Here is an 18,689-nt window from a genome sequence, read left to right on the forward strand (position 1 = left end):
GCTTGGCTCTGAGAAAATCCCCAGGGAGAAGGTGGACAGATTAGACGAAGTGATTCTGGGAGGTAGCCGACCAGTGGACCCTTGAGCTCTCCTGTCAGAGCCCATGCAGTGGGGAGCAGTGCAGTGCGAGTTCTCTTCCTAGCGCCTTCCTCTCCACATCCAATAAGGGGGAGGATGGTTTTTACATCGCACCCGACTCCTGTTACACAGGGTGCAGGATTTCTAAAGGAGGCCCAGGAAACAGATGGGGTCTTCAAGTGGAAATGTAAGCTGGCAACACGCGCAGCATCTGAAACTCAGAATCACTCAGAACAGAACGGCGAGTCCGTTCTCACACTGCTCAGTGGGGACCCCTCGTGCCGCTGGCAATGGTTAAAACAACCCAAAGCCACTCAAAATGAGGCCACCGGGGCCTGAGTCGGAAAACACTCGATAAAGCCCACCCATTAGGAAAGGTCAGCCCCTGGAGCTCCTCCCACACTCAACAATGAGCTGTATTTACACCATATCGTGCTCAGAGACAAGACCTCGAATACAGGTAATCAACACGATAAATCATTGCTGTTGCCAAGAGCTGCCTCAGGGAGCCCCCCAAGTGTTCCAACGTCACCTATTAGTTAGTGCCTTGGAAATACCACTGGAAGGCTTAAAGAGGCCTGGGGGACTCTGACTACTCATGCTTTAAGCGGTTGCCAAGGCGTGAGGTGCTCACCTCCACGACCGCGAAGCCTCTGATGGGGCGTGCTGCGAGGGGCTGGTTGTCCAGGGATGTGACTGTGTACATGGAGCCCATGTCTGACACCGAGGCCGTTTCTGCGTTGTCCAGTGGCTCCCCCAGGCTCCCCAGGCTGCCCAGGCTGCCGGTGCTGCACAGGGAAATGTCCAGGCTCTCCTGGCTGGACACTACGTGGGGCTCCAACAAGCCCGCAGGGATGGGCAGCTCCAGGCCCGAGGGCAGCGGATCTGCAGAGAGGTCGTTGACCGTCTGCGAGATGCCCTGTGAGCTGCAGATGGAGGCCTGGCTGGTGGACGCGGATGCGGTGATGCTCATGGCGGGGGTCAGGCTGCTGGACGTGCTGACCTCCAAGCTGTCTGTGCTGGGGAAGCCGAGGCCCTTCTCCGGCTCGGCTTTCCCATCTCCACCCTCGGCCTTGTCTTTTGGCTTCTTGGGGTCTTCGTCCTGCAGGGGGATGTAGATCTCGTCTTTGAAGACGCCGCCGTGGGCGTTGCAGGCCTTGCGGATGGCACCTCTGACGATGCCCTCGTCCAGGTGGGTGGGGATCCCGGAGATGACCAGCAGGCGGCTGTGGGCAGTGGGGCCCACCAGGGCCTGGCAGGCGTCGGCGATGGCGTCGCTCGTCACGCCCAGCCCCTGCGGGTCCTTCCTGGTGAGGTGCCGGAGGATGATGAGCAAGGTGAGGGCGCGGTGGAACCACAGCATGTCCTCGGGCTTGCTCCCCCCGATGCTCAGCGTGGCGGGGTCTGAGTCCGCCGACCGCGCGGACTGGCGCCTCCCAGAGGAGGAGGCCTTTTCCCGCTTCATCTTGACCTTCTTCCTCTTGGACAGGAGGCTGGGGCTCTGCGGCGTCTGTCCTGGGGAGGATGACGAGGAGGATGACGAGTCGCTGAGGTTTGGGGCGGTCGCCGAGGTCACCCCGCTGGCGGTGACGCTCATGTTGGTAGGCAGGGTCACCTCGGCAACCGCCAGGCACCCTTCCATGAGCGCGTGGAAATACGTAGAGAACCTGCCCTGGTCGGCGGCTGCCGCGGCCCCCGAGCCCCCGCATGCGCTGCCCGAGACCCAGCTCTGCGTCTCCTCGTCGTACAGCTTGTGGAGCTCCGACTGCAGGGCCATCAGCATGGCCAGACAGGGGTTCAGCTGGAGGGCGATGGACGAGGACAGGCCGGCCGGGTGCTTCCTCTGCTCCAGGCCGTGCACCGTGCGCAGGAGCTCTGCCAGGAGGTGGAAAACCAGCTCCTTCACGCAGGCCGCCATGTCCGTGGTCCAGAGGAAGTTTCCTGAGGCAAATGAAAGCAATAATAATAATAATAATAAACCACTTATACAGAGCTTACTATGTGCCAGGCACATCTGTCCTAGGCACTTTAATGGAGTCAGCCCTCAGCGACCATGTGAAACAAACATTACATCCTTCATCCCCATTTCACAGATGAAGAAACAGAGGCTCAAAGAGGCGAAAGGCTCACATGGCTGCCACACAGTCACACAGGCTCACAGGGCAGAGCTGGGCAGGCTGGCCCCAGAGCCGGTGGCCTTAACCCCTGTGCCACATGCCTGCACAGCTTCTACAGCTCTGACCCCACAATCATTACTTTCTTTCTTATAAAGTTACTAAGCAGGTCAGTGACAAATCAGTAGAACAATGTTTCCCGAACCATGGGATGCTTACTACTGGGGGCATACAAGACAATTTTACCAGATAGCTCAGAAATACACATGGAAAAATTGATTGCTTTTAAACTCCTCTTTTAGTCCTGATTTTGTCAACAAGAAAGCCTCACTGTGGGGCTAGAATATTCTTAATACAGAATAGGCCAGAGACCCAGAGCCTCTGACAGGCAACAGTACTTTAGCCAGAATTTCCTAACAGTAACTGCTTATCTTTTTATTTTTATAGTTATCTTCTAGTTACGGCAAGGGATACTAATTTTCTGTTTAAAGTAGCAACATGAAGTTTCCTTTAACATTCAATTTAAATTTAAAGAAAGGAGAAAGGAGTTGATGGCCATAAAAACAAATCAACAAATGCTGATAGGCACGATTCACAGACACGGCAGAAACCACATAAAGGTCGCGTGAGGATGACTGAAGTCTAGGAAATGCTGTCTAGAACAACCACGGGCCACACGTCTGTGCCAAGATCCCCTTCACGCCAGATGCGTATCTTCTATCCACAGTCACATTGCGGGCAGGGAGTCCCAATGGCCAGGCCTCGCTGACTCACCAAGAATCAGATTAGGCCCAGAGCCTACAAAGGAGGGGACTAGGCTGACTACTCTCAGGGGTGATGCTGTTGTTGATAATTCTAATTGGTAATGAACTCATGGCTATCACGAGACACAGTGCTCACGGAGCCATTCACAGGGAACAAGGGCCAATGTGGTCTAAGGCCAGGTCCCCAGGTGCTCCCATTCCTTCTCTGTGGTCCTTCCTCTGCCACTGGACATTTTTGGAAGAGGACGGCCTTGGAGAGAAGCCTCCACCAAAACTGCAAATGGTGGCCCGAGAGCTAAGACCGGCCACAGACATCTCATTCCCACAGACAGTGGTTTCCCTGCTCACCTCTCCCAAGTCCCTGCCCAGCGTGTTTTAAAGAATGTGAATTAGTTGTCAACATTTAAAAACCGGGAAATTCATATCAACATCTAGATTTCTGGCTTTTTTGAAATAAAAAGTGATAGTATCTGGCAGAATGGGGCCACATTCTTATGTAGCAAATGAGTAGCAGGGCTCAGTGGCTGCCCCACAGGGCAACGTGCCCTCCACTTCACTGAAGGTCTGGCGGCCACTTTCCTCTTATATTTCTCTCACTCACGTCATCCGCCTGACCCCTGCAGGCAACTGAGTTTCCAACATGTTTTTCCCCCCAACATTTTATTATGAAAAAATACAAAAATATAAAGAAGTTGAACGCCATATACAGTTGTTTATACTGGATGCTCACCATCTAGATTCTACCATTAACACTTCGCTGTTTGCTTTACTACACGTCCGTCTATCCTTCTATTCAACCACAGACTCATCTTAGTTTTTAATTATTTCAAAATTATTTGCAGACATCAGTAAGTTTTATCTCTAACCACTTAAGCAGACACATCATTAAAGTTCAATATTTAGAAAAATTTTGATGTAAATTTATATACTAAGTTCACAACTCTTTAAGTTGACTATTTCATAAGTTTTGCCAAAATGCAATCTTTTTTAACCTTTTAGGAGCTGTGATGTCATACGCTTGAAGGTGAAAGGTGGCGTGGAAGTGAACAATGTTACAGAATCAAGGTGACAATAATGGCATATATTGGTGTTTTAAAGTAAAGTATGATAAAATTAACCTTATTTTCCTGGTTAGATGCCACCTCTCAAAATAATGAAAATACCGCACAAATCATGGATTTAGAAGTCTAGGCTACACCTTCCACTCAACTGACCGCAAGCTGATAAAAGCTGCTGCCACCGGGGCCACCGTGGCCGCCTCCGGGTGTACTGGCCAGCTCCTTCCCTGGGCGCCAAGCCAGCTACCGCAGCCCCATCCTGACGGAAGGGAGGCCTCACCGAGCAGCTCCACCACTTGTAGGAGGACGGACGTCGGGATGGTGTCAGGCTCGTCTTCAGATCTCCCTTCACCGTCCTCCAACTTCCAGGACAGCAGCTGCTCTGCAAAGGCCATCGCCAGCGGGAACTCGAGGGGCAGAGAGTGTAACACCAGCACGGCTCCGGGAGGGGGAGACACCCCTAGAAGAAGCGCCCAGGAGGAAAGCTCGTGATTGGCAGCACCTGATCAAAACAAGCTTGCGAAAAAGACCTGCTAGGCACGTGCAGAGAAACAGGGCCAGAAAGCCTGTCCACTTGTGTGCCGGGGGCGAGAGGAAATGTCACTCCCCACACTCCAGACAGAGTCAGCTGCAGGTGCAGGAGGAGCAGAGGACGTCCTCGAAGGAGTCCACATGTTAGTGTGAGAATGGGACAAAGGGCAGCAGTGGGGACAGGGAAGGGTAAACATTCCCCAGTCATTCAGGTACCACACGGCCTGATGACCCAGCATGGAGCTAGGAAGCCAGACTTTTAAAGATGCTCCACTGGCATGATACCGGTCTGGTAAAGAAATAACCAGCCCTTTGGTGCAGCTGCAATCCCATGGGAGCATCAGCTTATCTTAGATTTACAGAGTGGACCAGCAAGGGGGCCCCCAGACTTACAGCACTACCAGAATTCTCTTTATTGCCTTCTTTCATTGCCACGGGCTGAATCTGATCGAAGCTGCTTACGATGAGAGAAGAAAGGCCCTGAGGCCTGATCCCCACACATCCTGCACTGCACCCCAGCTGCCTCCGCAAGCACTGGTCAGACATAAGCTGGGGTACCAGAGGTCTCTAGCCAGGTCAAGAGGAATCTTGTTGACTGGCCTGTACTTTGGGGTGCATTTTTATTTGGGGAATGATAGGTAAGACAGAGATCCTCTGTGTTTAGTATACAGTTTTCAAAACAGTGTAGGCAAAATACAATGAAAAAAGTAGACCCTAATAAAGAGATCATAAGGTTGTTTATCCTTGACTAAATCACTTAAGAAATGTCCTTTCATTGTATTCCCTAAAGATGCAGTGTCTCCAGGACTGGAGCTGTGCAGAAGCCAAGGCCCAATTTTGGCTGAAAGTTCAAACACATCTTTATAATTGTCTCCAGCAAACATGTGTCCGTCTTTTCCTGTCCAGCATGCCAAGGGCGTGCAGTGGAAGTCTGAGACTAGGTTTGTGTTGACTCAAACAGAGACAGCTGGCCCCGGTACATAAAACAGACAGTCAGTGAGAGCTTCAGGATTTACAGAGATGGAGCTCTCAGCTAAATTCAGATCTGTGGAGGCTTAACAAAGGATGCCAGGGAGACGAGACCACTCGGGCCTCCCAGGCCAGCAGGCTTTGTTTACCATTTACACGGGGAGCGGATGATCGCCGGAGCCCATGCCCCTGGGAGCCACATTACACCCACGAGAATTCAGTTTTAATGAAAACTTGAGGAAGGGCAGCTGGGATTATTACAGCTAAATGATGGGACTGCTCTGTTCAGGGCATTCTAAACAGTATGTACCCCAGCACACACTTGTGAAAGGAGAGGAAATCCCCACTGTCGTCCGGGCAGCATCTGCCAGGCCTTCCTCAGGCAGAAAGGGGAGAATTTTAATCTACTGCCTCTGAAATACACTGGCCCAAGCAGTCCTATTCTTTACCCATAGGAAACTGGAACACAGCAAGGTTAGAAAATCCTTTCCATTTTCACAAAGAAGGAAAGCAGAGAGTGACTTCAAAGCTGTTCTTATTACCATGGGCTAATTCAGAGACTTACCCAGTTTGATGTGGACTTTGTCTGTGGAGAGGATCACAGAAGGGTACTGGTTGGTGGTGGGAGGCGGCGTGAGCCCAGTGTTGGCCGGAGATGCATCCCTCGGGTAACAGACGGCCTCAATGAGGTTTAGCTGCCCATTTCGCTTCACTTTGTGGCCCAGCCCGTACACCAGCACCCGCGCCCATGGCGCCTTGTACAGAGAGGAACTGAGGAGGAGGGATGAGTGTGAGCACAATCCAGCCACGTCAACAGGCACTTTGCTGGGGGGAGGGGGTGAGAACTGGGCATACTTAAGTCCTCTCCACCATGTTTTAGAGGGTCATTCTTTATAAAGACTAATTTCTAAAACATGGAAATTAGGGAACACGTGTCAATCATTTTCAAATACAGTATGCATGAAAGAATAAAAGCAGTACGTTTTTTTCCTCTGTAAACTGCATCAGAATTTGCCTTACTTTTCTCTCCCCAACACCATCCTCTGGAGTGCAGGCAACTTACTCTTTGCGGAATCCAGACTGACTTTCTTTGCAAGATACGACGACGAAAGCCGCCCCGGGGAAATTGACGTCCATGTTGACTTTGGACTCAGAAATCGGAAACTCTTCAGAGGGGAATTGCTCTGGTGCTGTCTGCAGAGACATTTAACAGGGAAAGCCACGGGTTAAACATGAGAGCATTTCCTCTTCCCAGTCCCCAGGCAAAGGAGAGCCAACACATACGTGGTAACAGGGTCAGGAGGACAAAAAAGTCCTCTGGGAGGAAGGACACCATGATGGGACAAGGCAGGGGAGACGAGTGGAGCGGGGGTCTTGGGGAAAAGTATCATTTTTAGCCAGCCAATAAGATTTCCAACCAAAACTTGTAACCCCAATTCAGGGACATGAGCTTTGGACTTTTACCTGCAGGAAAGAGCAGATCTGTTTCGTCAGCTCCAAAAGGCTCTCCTCACCCTGGTGCAGGGTCCGGGTGATGGCCACGTTGAGCCACTCTCTGACTGTCTGGGAGCTGCCCTGGTAGAAGAGGTCTGTGGCTGAGCAGTTCTGGGAATGGACGCAGTGCTGCAGGGACTGTGCCAGGAGGATGGAGCTGGAGCTGATGGTGCCATCTGGCGACAGGAAAGAACACACACATTGACAAGAACCACGGCAGCCAGGGGCTGGGAGAGCCTAAGTAACAAACACGGAGCGTTCTGTCCAGGAAACCGGGATGGTTAGCTTGGACATATGTCTTGGATAATAGACGTTACCAATCAGATCCTGCGGGGGCGGGGGGGATTCAGGAGTTTGGCGGTCTTTACATTTTTGCTTTCCTTTAAGCTACAAAACTGTTTCCTAACATAAAAACTTGAGCGGAGGCCCAGGTCTATGAAACAGGTAGAAGTGGAGCTGCTTGGATTCAGGGGTTCCCAGAGCCTGACCTAGCACGGCCCTGGCCCACCCTGAGCCACATCAAGGAACAACCAGGGTCGCTCGGAGTGGAGTTTATAAAGCATGTGGCAAATGCTTCTTCCACAAGCATCTTAAAGTTTTCCAGGTCTGTTTCGGAGCCTCTAAGCCCTTGGGGTGGGCCAGCGGACCCCACACGCTGCAGCGGGTCCGCGGAGAAACAGTTTACGCAGGCACTGGCTGCGGCCCCACGGCTGTGAGATGCCCTCCAGGCTTAGGATGCCACCTGCCCTCTCACTCCTGCTCCCATCTTAACAGCTAGGCGGTCAAGCGAAGCAGGCTGGAGGCCGACGTGCCAGAGGAAGACAGGAGGCGCCTTTCAGTCTTTGACTGGGCTGAGGGCAGAGGCATCAGTATTTACCAGGGGAACAAACACAGCATCAGCCCACACCCCAAGGGCCCTACACTGAGGAGATGCTTGAAGTCATGATGAATCAGTTAGGTCTCTTTGGCAGCATTTGATGGCAGGAATGTTTTCCTTTCTTTACACATCGAGCATAATGTCCGAGACAACAGTACAGTGACTAGATTTCATAAGTAATACTTCGTTTTCCTTGATCCACGATTAGTTTGGGAAACTCAATAAACGCTTAATAGGTTAATGACTAAACATGTCACCTAATACACTTAGATTTTTCAAAGAGTGAGCAAGTACTGCCAACACAACTGCACTCTTTCGTGCGGTCTACGTACACTGAGTCTAAAGGTCCCATGCAGGGACGCTTCCCGCTCACGAGGAGAATGAGGACACTCAGCACAGCTCCTGCCTGGGGCCCAGCTCCCCCTCAGGGCTATTCCATCCTGGGCCCGATTTCTGCAGTGACAGCGGCAAAGCCAAGGTTTACCTGGGAGGGGAGGAGCGAGGAGCTGATTGGACAGCAGCTGCAGGTGCTCCAGGGTAATGTCCCGGATGGCAGGGATGTGGAAGAGGCGGGTGAACAGGTGAGGCAGCTTGGGGGCGAAGATGTTGAGCAGGGCCATGCGGCAGTACAGCCTGGCCAGTGCGGCCTCGCAGCGCAGCAGCTCCCTGTAAGGGAAGGGCAGGGGATAGGCGCTGAGCTCTGATGCTCCGGCCCCCACACTGGGCTGGGCCGTGGGGCTGCTGAAGGGGAAGGACCACATCTCAGGCTTCTCTGGCCTCATGTTCTACGCTCTAAGTTAGACACGTGTGTTTTAAACAAAAAGCCACATTTAGTTATGTTTGATTTTTCCCAACTCAAAAATCACCGTGGAAAAAGAAATGAAAATGTATGTCCACATAAAGACTCACATATACATGTGTTCATCGTAGTATATTCATAGTAGCCAAAGAGTGGAAATAGCCCAAATGTCCATCAACTGAGGAAGAGTAAATCCATACAATGGAATGTTATCCACCACTAAAAAGGGATGAAGCACTAACATGTGTTACGACATGGCTGAACCAGGACAGCACTGTGCTCAGTGAAAGAAGCCAGACACAAAGGTCCACATGTTATGTAGGTCCACTTATATAGATCAGAGTACCCCCCTGATGAAACCCATACTATGACCAGAAACAGAAATGAGACTGATGGGGCTGGGCCAGGTGACAGAAAAAGGGCAACTGGCCACGAATGGGTATGGGGTTTCTTCTTGGGGGGATGAAAATGTTCTAAAACTGATGCTGATGATGGTTACAGAATTTTGTGAATATACTAAAAACCACTGGCTTGTATACTTTAAGTGGGTGAATTACATGGTATGTGAATTGTATCTCAGTAAAGCTATTATAAAAATTTCACTGTGGGAATTTTTTTTTAATGTGATGAATTTATGAAGTGACTGGCATTCACCTTGAATAACAGCCCATTAGTGACCAAGCAGATCTCATTTGGAAACGCATCTCCTGGTAAAGAATCTAATCTAGCTGACGCTACGCATAGGGGAGGCTCCCTGTATTTTATTAGCTAAGCACCATAATTAAAAACTCTGCTGGTTGTAAGCACTTAGCCATGAAGGCCCGTTAGAAGTAGCCCTTCTGTGTCTACAAAGCCTAGGTCTAAACCCACTCAGAGCCAACAGGGGTCACTTGATATCACCTACTGACCTGAACTAAAGGCAATGCTGGCCCATGATATGAAGTAAAGATACAAAAGAAACCAGCTAAGGTGCTGCTTATTAGGTGGTTTCTTTCTTGGCTCCACCAGTTTGTAACGTTCTTGTACCAGAATTTAAAACAGACCAACTTCACCTGCTTCCTCCCTCCTGGGAAGTCTGTCTGTTGACGGCACTAGCACAGCTAAGAGGACCAGGCGGCAAAACAGAGGAGGTCTATGAAAGCTGAAAGCCCTGCAGACTCCTCCCAGCTCTCTCCTCAGATCACAAAGCCTCAAGGTGCTGGACACAGCTGGAGTGAGGTTATTTTCGGTAGACCCTGCAGACGTAGCACCTCTGAAGCCTCTGCTGAGGAGCCCCTCGCCTCTTCATTCTCCAAAGTCCTCCCTCAAACCCACGTGAGCACTTCAGGCAGAGCACCCCTCTGATGAAAACCCGTACTACCACCAGAAATTCCATCACTGTATTGATCAAACAAGTCTATGGCATGTTGCATATTTCTCCCAGTACCGAGATCACCGCATTAATATAGATCATAAATGTCCTACATCGATAGCCTGATTATAACCTTAAAAAGCACTTTCTTGCCGTTTCTCTAAACTGCTAGTCAACTGTCAATAGGTTTTATCTATCAGAGAAGTTTGCCAAAAATATGACTCAGGGACTTCCCTGGTGGCGCAGTGGGTAAGAATCCACCTGCCACTGCACGGGACACGGGTTCGATCCCTGGTCCAGGAAGATCCCACATGCCACGGAGCAACTAAGTCCGTGTGCCACAACTACTGAGCCCACACACAACTACTGAAGCCCGTGCACCTAGAGCCCATGCTCCACAACCAGAGAAGCCACCGCAATGAGCCCGCGCACCACAACGAAGAGTAGCCCCTGCTCACCACAACCAGAGAAAGGCCATGCGTAGCAACAAAGACCCAACGCAGCCAATAAATAAATAAATAAATACATAATAAAATAAATCTTAGAAAAAGGCTCAAAGTCTTATTAAATGAAGTTTTAAAACTATTAAGAGTAACATATTGATATTCAAGCATGTATATTTGGGGATCCTTTTCAACAAATATTTGGAGTCCACAGTGTGAGCAGGGCCCAGATTAAGCACTGGGGGCTCTAGCAAAGAATCAGACAAGGTCTCTGATTTTAGGAAGCTTGCGTTCTAGAGGGAGGAGACATAATAAACAAGTTAAAAAAAAAAGCAAAAATATCAGGTCCTGGAAGGGAAGTAAAATACAGTGTTATGACAATGTGCTACTGTGGCCTTACTTTAGATGGCGAGGCAAGGCCTTTTTGGAAAGGTGACTATTCACTGTGATCTGAATGACAAGAATGAGACAGCCATGCAAAGTTCTGGGCAAAGCACTGCAGCCAGAGGGAACAGCTTATACAGAGACACCGCAGAGGAAACAAGCTTGGTATGAGGGAAACTGCAGAAGGAGAGTGCGCAGGGAGAAGCAGACAGACTCTGAGGCTCCGGGAGGGTTGCGTGAGCCACGTTAAGGGTTCAAATTCCACTCCATGGGAAGTGGACCGCCATGGGAAGGTTTGAATCAGAGGAGAGAGGAAGGATCTGATCTGTGTTTCTAAAAGATCACTTGGGCTGTTGTGGGGAGAAGAGAGAGCTGAGGCCTAGGCTAGTGTGGTGGGGGCAGAGATGGAGAGAAGCGGACAGACTGGGATGTATTTTGGAGGAAGAGTAATGTGACTTGCTGATCGGTTATGTGGGGCAGTGAGGACTAAGCATGACTCGGGTGTCCCTCACAGACGTGAAAAGATCAGTGGAGGGGGAGGCCCGGATGCCACCTCACATGTGACATTTTAGGTGCCTATTAGATTATCTGTGAGTAAAGGGTCAACCAAACCAGTGCCTCATCCACGTAAGAACTGACTTTGGTTAACCTGTTTTCAGCCCTGTTCTGAAAACCTGACAAAAGTAGAATACATCAGCAATATTACCAGGCACGTTGCTTATAGTCAACACGACCCCCCGTTGGCAAGCTGCACTGGGAGGACTGAAGGAAGAGCATTCTTGGTGGGAAGCCACAGTTTCGGGGCTTTCCAGAATATAGTGCCTCTTGCTAACTGGGCATGCCTCTTGCAGAAATTCCTAGAAGCTATGCCTGTGGAGTTGTTACCAAAGATACCGGCTTCTATTTGGAACACAGGGCTGCTTGGTCACGTGAACATGGCCACGTGAAGTCTATCCCTCACACCTGGGCTGTCACCGGGTGGGTAGGTGGGGTCAAGAGTATAGCCCTTGAACTTCTGCATGGATGACTATGACCCCTGCTGAAAAGCAGGCACGACACTGCCCTATGGCATGCCACGCTTCCCGTGCTGGATCTTTCCAAGTGAAGCTAGTGCCAAGTACAGCCTATCTGGGTCTTGTGAATTTGGCTGTCAAGTTGAATTTCACCCAAATGCGGTGATGAAATATCTGAGTGGAGACGGCAAGGAGGCAGCTGGATGCGTCTATCTGGTGTTCCAGGGAGGTCTCAGCTGGAGATATACCCAAGTTGCTTCAAAATTGACAATATAATGAGAAGTTATAATGCTAATGGATAAACAGTATGAAAAATAGTTTATGGACGCTTTTATCAGATAGCTCCATTCATTATTATATTTTCTTCTGAATTGCTGCAGGAACTTTTATGAATGAAAGAAGGAACTTACAGGTGCATGTGAGGGAATTTTGCCAGATCTTTAGGATTTAACCCACTGCGGGCAAGCACAGGTGCCCCCAGAGACCCCCACAGAGTGCCGGGCACAAGGCCGTGCTCGCTCTACCTTGTCAGTTTAAAGGAAGTGGGCTGTCTGCTCACACAGGGCGTAGACGCCTCTTAGTTGTCTCTTCTTGACTCACTTTACTCTTTAGAACTTTTCCACACTCTTCAAATCTCCACACGCCCCTCAATCCCCCCAGTTCATAGCAGAGTATCCATGGCATAGGCCAGGCGATACTGGATCCTGCAACTTCTCTTTCCAGCTCTTGCAATTTTGCTGTTATCTTTACTAGCTGCCTCTGTCTCTCTCTTAGCTTTGAAAGAAAAGCCTTCTTTGTCAACGATGAATAGCACACGTGATAAAACATAGTGGGTGGATTTCGGTGACCCACTAGAAAAAAGGGCTCAATTTTACCTGTGTTTTTTTTTTTTTTAAAATGTTTTTGGCCATGTCACGTGACTTGTGGGATTTTAGTTCCCTGACCAGGGACTGAACCCAGGCCCTCGGCAGTGAAAGCTTGGAGTCCTAACCACTGGACCACCAGGAATTCCCTTACCTGTGAATTTGAAGGTTGGTATTGTCCAACGTGACCAGCCCATTGGTGGCAGTCCTTCGGTAGCCTGCTGGGGGCCTTTCCAACATATCAATAGGATACCAGTATCGGACCAGCACACCTTCGCTTCGGAGGTACGTTTCTACCTGCACCAGCTCATTTATCTACAATAGAAAAAGGAAATGTCTATTTGTTTTTGGAGCACTGACGTTTTTTCCCCAACTTTTAAAATACATATGTATATATATAAGACCAAACTTTTATAGCAGTAAATGCTAGTTTCATGTCACTCACTGATTGAGTCTAAAAGTTCAAAGATATTTGGATAGTGTGTTTAGGTTTTCACACCAGTTGGCAAATTTAAATTAATACAATAAATTAAAGAACTTCAATGTAATCATGAGTCGGAAATTTAAAGAGAATAGTGCTATATTTCAGTAATAGTTCAACATACGTTGTTGTCAGGTAAAATTTACGTTCATTGTTTTTACGTTAATAATTTGGTAAAAGCAGGGAATCTGTATGTTAGCTCTACTTTATTGCTAGGAAAATAAAAAAGTAAGCTCAGCATACGCATTCTGGATTCAAATAGCAATGTCATCTTTACTTAGGGATTACTATTAAAACAAAGGGAATCAAACTACTTGGGAAATAACAGAATTATTATTTTAACCAAATTTCTATTTTTCTAATTTTCCTTTCACACATTTCCATTGCTGCAAAATATTGTCAGTTACGTACTTTCTGGTAACCAGAATCAGAAGTTTGTATCAGAAGGCAGTGGGAGATTAACAGTATTACTTTGGAATTTTCTACTTGAAAGTTCACCTTAGTTAATCACCAGCCAACAGCCTCTCTTAAAAATGTAATGATTTAAATTACATTCTGATAAAATGGAGTCAGCTGAAGATGTAAAACTTTCGATTTCAAAGCATTAGTGATATCTAACATTATCTGTATCCGTAGATAGATACCAAAGCTTATTATCTATGTGGTGATAGATACTTCTTTATCTGAGACTCTTAGGCTTGATCTGTGTATTATTTCTTCAGTTTTTCTTGCATGGGAAACATAAAATCAAGCACGTGCATGTAACCTAAGTCTCATGTAGTCACAGCCTTCAAACAGGCCTCTGTTTTCAAAGGAAAGCTTCAGCTTGACCCTTACTCTCTTCTATTCCTTCTCCCCTGCCACACCCGCTGCCCCCAATAACCCTTGCTGAGCCCCATGAGAGGGCTCTGTAAAGTGGAGAAGAAAACAACTGATCTAGCTTAATACACTCGTTTCACAGATGGGGAAATTAAGGCTGCGAGAATCAGTAAGATGATGTGATCAAAGCCACAAAACTATTTCTTTCACTCTGTGTAACAATGGTGACAATGACAGATCATTCATTCATCAGAGCCAACAGGAGAATTTTCCCTTGGAACTCGGTGGATATAAGGTAGGGGCAGTATGAACATGGCTGATGGAAAAAAACAGCAGTGGCAGCATGGTCTGAAGGCACTGACAGCACTAGAGTTAAGAGCTTATACTCTACCATCAGCTCTGCTCTGGGCCCATGAGAAAATCTCAGGCAAGTTATCTGGCATGACAGCACACAGTCTGGTTTCTTTATCCCTAATGTGAAGAGTAATCTCTATCTATAAAATCACTTTTTAAGGTACTTGGAGTTTGGGCATGAAAGTCTCAGCATATATAAAAGGCTATTCACTCACTGAATCAACATCTAAGACAACTCCATGAAGCCCAAAGGTTTTCAGCATCCCTCGGATGGCAAATTTTGGCAGGGCAGTTCCCACAGTACTGCTGGCTACATTATTGCTGTCTGGAGAGCGGGTTACTACCGTGAGACCTGAGGAAGGTAGAGGGAGAAGTGTTTTCAGGAGCAAGTACCATTATCATCTTGGGACCCTATATTTTAGGGTCTAAAATAACTCTATGGCATTTACCAATACCCTCAGTTTAGTTATAACCCAAAAGGAACATAGCTCAGTCTGGAAGATAGTAAAACAAAGTGTTATAAGAACTCTGGCAATTCAACAATAAAAAGACAAGCCAATTAAAAAATGGGCATAAAATTTAAATATTTTTCTAAAGAGGAAAGAAAAGACGTGCAACATCATTAGTTATTAGAGGAATGCAAGTCAAAGCCACAATGAGATACCACTTCACATCCGTTAGGATGGCTATAATCAAAAGACAATAGTAAGTGTTGGCCAGGATGTAGAGAAACTGGAACCCTCATACGTGCTGATGGGAATGTAAAATGGTGCAATCACTTTGGAAAACCATCTGGCAGTTCCTCAAAAAGTTAAACATAAAGTTACCATACGACCCAGCAATTCCACTCCTACATGTATACCCAAGAGGAATGAAAACATGGCCACACAGAAACGTGGACACAAACGTTCACAGTGGCATCACTCATAGCAGCCAAAAGGCAGAAACAGCCCAAGTGCCCGTCAACTGACGAATGGATACACAACATGGGGTGTTGTCCATATGATGGAATATTATTTTCCCATAAAAAGGAAGTACAAACATGAGCCTCAACAGGGATGAATCTTGAAAAATTATGCCATGTGAAAGAGGCCAGATGCAAAAGACCGCATGTTGTATGATTCCATTTTTATGAAACGTCCAGACTAGGCCAATCTATAGAGGCAGAAAGTAGATCAATGGTTGCCAGGGACTAGCAGGAAGGAGGAATGGGGAGTGGTGAGGGTACAGGATTCCTCTGGGGGGATAAAAATGTTTTGGAATTAGAGGCAATGGTTTAGTGGTTGCACAACTTCGTGAAAATACTAAAAACTGCTAAAATGTATACTTTAAAAGGGTGAACTTTATGGTATGTGAATTATCTCTCAAAAAAAAAAAGAAAGAAATTAAAAATGAAAAGTAAATAAATATATATGCCTGCCCTAATCATAATGTTCTGGTATTTTTGTGAAGGTCTAATACTGAGTGGTTTTAAATTCTTTTTTGTACTTTTCTGTATTTTCATTTCCTCAAAATATGCAACAGATTTAAAATCAAATGAATAAATACATTGTAGAAGATTCTAAAAAGCACAGTACAACCATATATTCATGGTTTACTAGCTTGGCAGCTAGGACTAAGCCCGAGAGGCCTATCTGCAGTCCTTTCCATGCCCCGCTTTTCTCTCTACAAGTGCCCTGTCTCACCCCACACGTGAGTGGTTCTAGGAATGTGCAAGAGGCCCCCAGGAGGGGCCTCTGCAACGTCCACTTGTGCCCCAGCAGGAGGCCTAGGGCCTCACATGGGAGAGCCTGGAAGAACTCACATCCCCTAGAGTAAGGACAGTCACCCTGGGAGAGCCAGTGGCTGCTTGGCTCAAACTCATGCTTGGGAAAATGCAACTTCTCATTTCAGAGGAAGTTTCACAGATGAAGGAAGGGGGGAAGCAAAACCTTTTCGAACTTTATCAACTGTGAACTTGTTTGCTTCATCCTTAATATCTTCGATGGTGGGAAGATAAAGGTCTCTCGGGATGCCACCATTCTCCTCGTACAGGAATTCAACTGTCTGCCGGGCAATATCCACCATGCCTAAAAAATATAACAGAACTGGTGACTCTCCAAAGAGCACACGATCTTCAGGCCAACCATGACACTGACATACCTAGAATGAAGAGATAAGGGGAATTTGTGGGAGTAAGTAGCCTTTTGGGAATGGTAATTACACAGCATCAGTCAAGTTTAAAACACTCAATGCCCTACTTCTAGGAATCTCTCAGATCTCTCCCACAGAAACATAAGCACAAGTGTATAAAGGTGCAAGAACACTCCCTGCAGCACTGCTGGGAAATACAACAACAAAAAATGGAAATAATGAAAGAGAGAATGCGTAAAAATGATGGTACATTACTATGCAGCCCTTTCATTTTAGTTAAGTCAAGAGGATAAACTATGGGACAAATGGAGAGGAAGAAGAAAGTAAGGGTAGTTTTTTTTCTTATTTTATACATTTTTGTACTGTGTTTGATTATTGCTACAACCAACAAATGTTGCTTATTTAAGAGAGACAGAGAGCTACATCGACACCTTCTATCCAGTACTGGAATTTGCTCTGTTCTTCCTTCTTGTGGAGGAGACATCATTATATCAATATAACAGTCACTATTAATTAATAAACCACGTAAATAAATGTCCAAGGCCTTGAAGAAAACAGCACCATGGGGAGACAGAGAGGTGGCTGCTGTTGCCACTTTCCACACTGCTGGGGAAGTTGTGGGTAAAAAACAGGTGTTGACAGTATCTGCTTTTAAACAAGGCTTATCTCCATCATACTCATCTACCATTCCTTTCTTCGCTGGCCTTGCTGCAATGAGAAGGCTTAGCAATTTTCTGAGTACAGTTAAGAAGGGGGCTGCAGTTAGATGGAGGATGCTTAGAGAAAGAAGTGTCATAGAGAATAACAAGAAATGCGGCCTGACAACAAAATGTGGTTCATGCATACCAAGCAATACTACTTCATAATAGATAGGAACGGGGAATTTCCTGGCAGTCCAGTGGTTAGGACTCAGAGCTTTCACTGCCGGGCCTGGGTTCGATCCCTGGTCAGGGAATTAAGATCCCACAAGCTGTGCAGTGCAGCTCCCTCACCAAATATATATATATATCAAATATATATATGTATTAATAATAGGAACATAATATTGGTACATAATATAGCATTAGTGAACCCCCCAAATATATGCTAGAAGAGAGACACAAACGACTACATACCAATGACAACTTATACTGAAATATCCAGAAAAGGCACTGGAACTGGGGGTAAGAGCAGGTATTGACAACAAAACGACACTGGAGAGGCTCCCTGGTGGTCCAGTGGTTAAGAGTCCGCCTTCCAACGCAGGGGATGCGGGTTCGATCCCTGGTCGGGGAACTAAGATCCCACATGCCATGGGGCAACTAAGCCCAAGCACCACAACTACAGAGCCCAGGTGCTCTGGAGCCCGTGCGCTCTGAAGCCCACGTGCCACAACTAGAGAGAAGCCTGAGCACCACAATGAGGAGCCCACACACCGCAGCAGAGGATCCCACATGCCACAACGAAGATCCTGCATGCCACAACCATGACATTATGCAGCGAGGGAAAAAAAAAAAAAAAAAGACACTGGAGAAGCTTGCTGGGCTGATGGAAATGTTCAAAAACTACACTGTGACGATGCATGACTTGTTAATTGACTAAAACTCATTGAACTCTACAATTAAAGTGAATGAATTTTAATATACAAACTGTACCTAAATAACATTGTAAAAAATAATCAGCAAAAGGTAGAGGGTTAGAAGTACAATAAAACAAATTGGCAGTAAGTTGAAAATTGCTGAAGCTGGGTGACGGGTAATGCAGGTTCATTATATAATTCCTTCTACTTTTGTGTGTATTTTTAATTTCCCATGATAAAAAGTTTTCAAAAGATTGAAAAAATAATGTGGCCTGGTATCAGAAGATTATGGAAAAATAGTATTTGCAACATTTTCCAGAGGAATAGGGGTTGGAGAAAAAAAATACTCTGCTGTCTACTAAGCAGGAATCCAGGGAAATGGGGAGAATGTCAAACCATGCACAGCACAGAGATGGTTTCATTACTTTCCCTGGGGTCCTGACAACAGGAGGCTGTCCCACCCTCACAGAGGCGGTCCTTGGAGCACTAGAGCCATCTCCCTGTCCTCCTTTCAGCCTTTGTCGCAGCTATATTGAAGGAGATTGTATTTGAAAGGTAAATGTTTTATGTTTTAATTAATATAGTTCAGATGATCTGCCATGACCA

General features: G+C 47.1%; 1 protein-coding gene across 9 annotated transcripts in view; it reads right to left on the minus strand.

Moving 5' to 3' along the window:
• Positions 1-18,689, minus strand: part of HECTD4 (HECT domain E3 ubiquitin protein ligase 4) — a 183,147-nt gene that overhangs the window by 21,242 nt on the left and 143,216 nt on the right. For all 9 annotated transcript variants that reach the window (XR_009055223.1, XM_057747155.1, XM_057747153.1 and 6 more), the window contains exons 53-61: positions 16,324-16,461; positions 14,608-14,744; positions 12,893-13,053; positions 8,370-8,551; positions 6,979-7,184; positions 6,578-6,708; positions 6,080-6,285; positions 4,295-4,474; positions 713-2,019 (exon numbers count right to left, since the gene is read on the minus strand). Coding sequence is in view for 8 of the 9 variants with exons in the window: in XM_057747155.1 (XP_057603138.1) it covers positions 713-2,019; positions 4,295-4,474; positions 6,080-6,285; positions 6,578-6,708; positions 6,979-7,184; positions 8,370-8,551; positions 12,893-13,053; positions 14,608-14,744; positions 16,324-16,461 (2,648 nt within the window). In the remaining variant the exon portion in view is untranslated. The remainder of the gene's footprint in view (positions 1-712; positions 2,020-4,294; positions 4,475-6,079; positions 6,286-6,577; positions 6,709-6,978; positions 7,185-8,369; positions 8,552-12,892; positions 13,054-14,607; positions 14,745-16,323; positions 16,462-18,689) is intronic.

Source organism: Hippopotamus amphibius, chromosome 8 (assembly GCF_030028045.1).
Source record: "Hippopotamus amphibius kiboko isolate mHipAmp2 chromosome 8, mHipAmp2.hap2, whole genome shotgun sequence".
Taxonomy (NCBI): domain Eukaryota; kingdom Metazoa; phylum Chordata; class Mammalia; order Artiodactyla; family Hippopotamidae; genus Hippopotamus; species Hippopotamus amphibius.